Below are 1,902 nucleotides of genomic sequence, written 5' to 3'. Positions count from 1 at the left end.
TCACCTTCTCTCTCGTGCGTGATGGGGCCGACCAACGATACTATCTTAAGCTTCGGCCGTTCGTCCGCGAGTTCCTATCCGCAATGAGTAAAGTTTGCACGCTGTGCATCCACACAAACGCCACCGAGGAGTACGCGCAAATCGTCGCGGACATCCTGGATCCTGAGAGGGTCTACTTCGGTGACCGGTGAGAATAAGAGGTGAACAAAACGCAGCATTGCAGCGCGCGACACGTTTGTCACAAACGACCTGCGCAAGGACATGTCGAGGCTGCTGCCCGATACTGACCCTCGAGAGATTGTAATCCTTGATGATCGAGATGACGTGTGGAGTCCCGTCTTCCATTCTGGCCTGATCAAGGTGCTCTTCTACAATTACTTCGAGACACACAAGAGGCAGATTGCGACAGCATTTAGCAGGCATTCTTCACTGCTTGCGCCCACTTTTGTGAAAGAAAGTCCTTTGGAGGACCTCGACTACCAACTACCTTATCTCCAAAGTGTCCTCACAGAGGTCTGCAGCCACTACCTGTTCCTCGCGAAGCAGGGTTATGAGCCTAATGTTGGTGAACTTCTGCAGAGTCGGAAGCGGTGCATCCTCTCAGGGTGTACAGTGCTTTTGACCGGGTTCAACAAGATGCCTGGTCGGTCCGAACATGGTCTGCACGACAGCGGTCCAATGTTCAAAGATAAACTGCTAGCTATGGGCGCTGAGGTGGTGGAAGGCTACGGCCAACCGATCACACACATCCTCGTCATGAGAAGCACCCAAACGACGGAACTCGCCAAGTACGTTCGCGTTACAGACAAAATACTCATTTTTCTCCAGATCGCAGAACCCCTCTGCATTTGTTGTTCATTCTCTTTGGGCATTGACCTGTGAAGCGCTGTGGGATCGAGCTGATGAGAGACTGTTTCTCCTGAAGAACATCCCCACGTCGTTACGAGACCGTCCCAGCACCCAACCAAATTCAGACGTGTTCACGGTTGTGGGGTCGGGCGGATTCCACACAGCCAGAAGCTTGGTGACGTCCTACGCTGACATCCACGCTCCAGCCAAGCAGGCCGAAGCCGGCAGAAAACGGACCCCGTCCCCGATGAATCATACTAGCACAAAAAGACAAAGATACTGAGTTATGGACCCCGGAGAAGTTGACTCAAGGTGCTACTTCTGCAGAGAAACCTCTGCTCAATTGAAGCGTCTTATGGCAGAGAATAACAGGCTACGAACCGCCAACCAGGTCCTGCTGAACAATCTCAAGTCTCTACATGCTACTGCGGTGGGAGAAATTGTGAAGCTGAGATCGGCCGTCTTTGGCGATCGTAAGTAAGCCTTGCAAAGTAAGCCTCGCCAAATGTTGTGAATCGCTAAAATCATGGCAGTGCCCACATTCTTCTTTACATTTGAAAGCCAGCAGCATACTTGAACGGCACAAGATGATCTGCACAATCTGCAACGCAGCACCACCACCTCACGAAGCGTCCTACGCACAAAAAAAACCTTCGTTTGTGAAGCGCCAGGTGTAGGAGCTCTGTTCGTGTACCTTGTTGGTGTGACCCTTACTTAGCTTCGCCCAAAAGCCCAGAGATCCTGATTAGAGGGGTTCTCCTCAAATTTTATGGCTTGGCGCAACGCCACCAATGCAGTCCACCGACATCTGTCTCGGGTGGTGTGATTATGCTAGTAAAATATGATGGTGTTCCAATGCTAGTACAATATGAACGGAGAAGACTGCTCAACCTTACCTGTTGGTTATCTGCTACGAAGATGCTTACGACCCGTACAAGCAACGTGAAGGCCGTGAAGAGGGTCACATGGCTTAGGGTGTGCACCTGCGCGCCCCTGTATTGTTCGGACACCATCCAGTAATCGTTGATGGCGCTCTGTAGATGTCGCAAAATG

At 51.4% G+C, this 1,902-nt stretch overlaps 1 protein-coding gene across 1 annotated transcript; it reads left to right on the top strand.

The window, feature by feature from the left end:
* Positions 1-83: 83 nt before the first annotated feature.
* KVP18_000739 (uncharacterized protein) lies at positions 84-882 on the top strand (the record flags this gene model as incomplete). Its single annotated transcript, XM_067950099.1, has 2 exons — positions 84-187; positions 216-882. The coding sequence occupies 2 exons, from the start codon at positions 84-86 to the stop codon at positions 880-882; spliced, it is 771 nt and encodes a 256-aa protein (XP_067807888.1).
* Positions 883-1,902: the final 1,020 nt, after the last annotated feature.

Source organism: the organism of the source record quoted next (assembly GCF_019968955.1).
Source record: "MAG: Porospora cf. gigantea A chromosome Unknown PgA_NODE_5356_length_1902_cov_365.684, whole genome shotgun sequence".
NCBI classification, from domain to species: Eukaryota; Apicomplexa; class Conoidasida; order Eugregarinorida; family Porosporidae; genus Porospora; species Porospora cf. gigantea A.
This window is presented reverse-complemented; position numbering and strand designations above follow the sequence as displayed.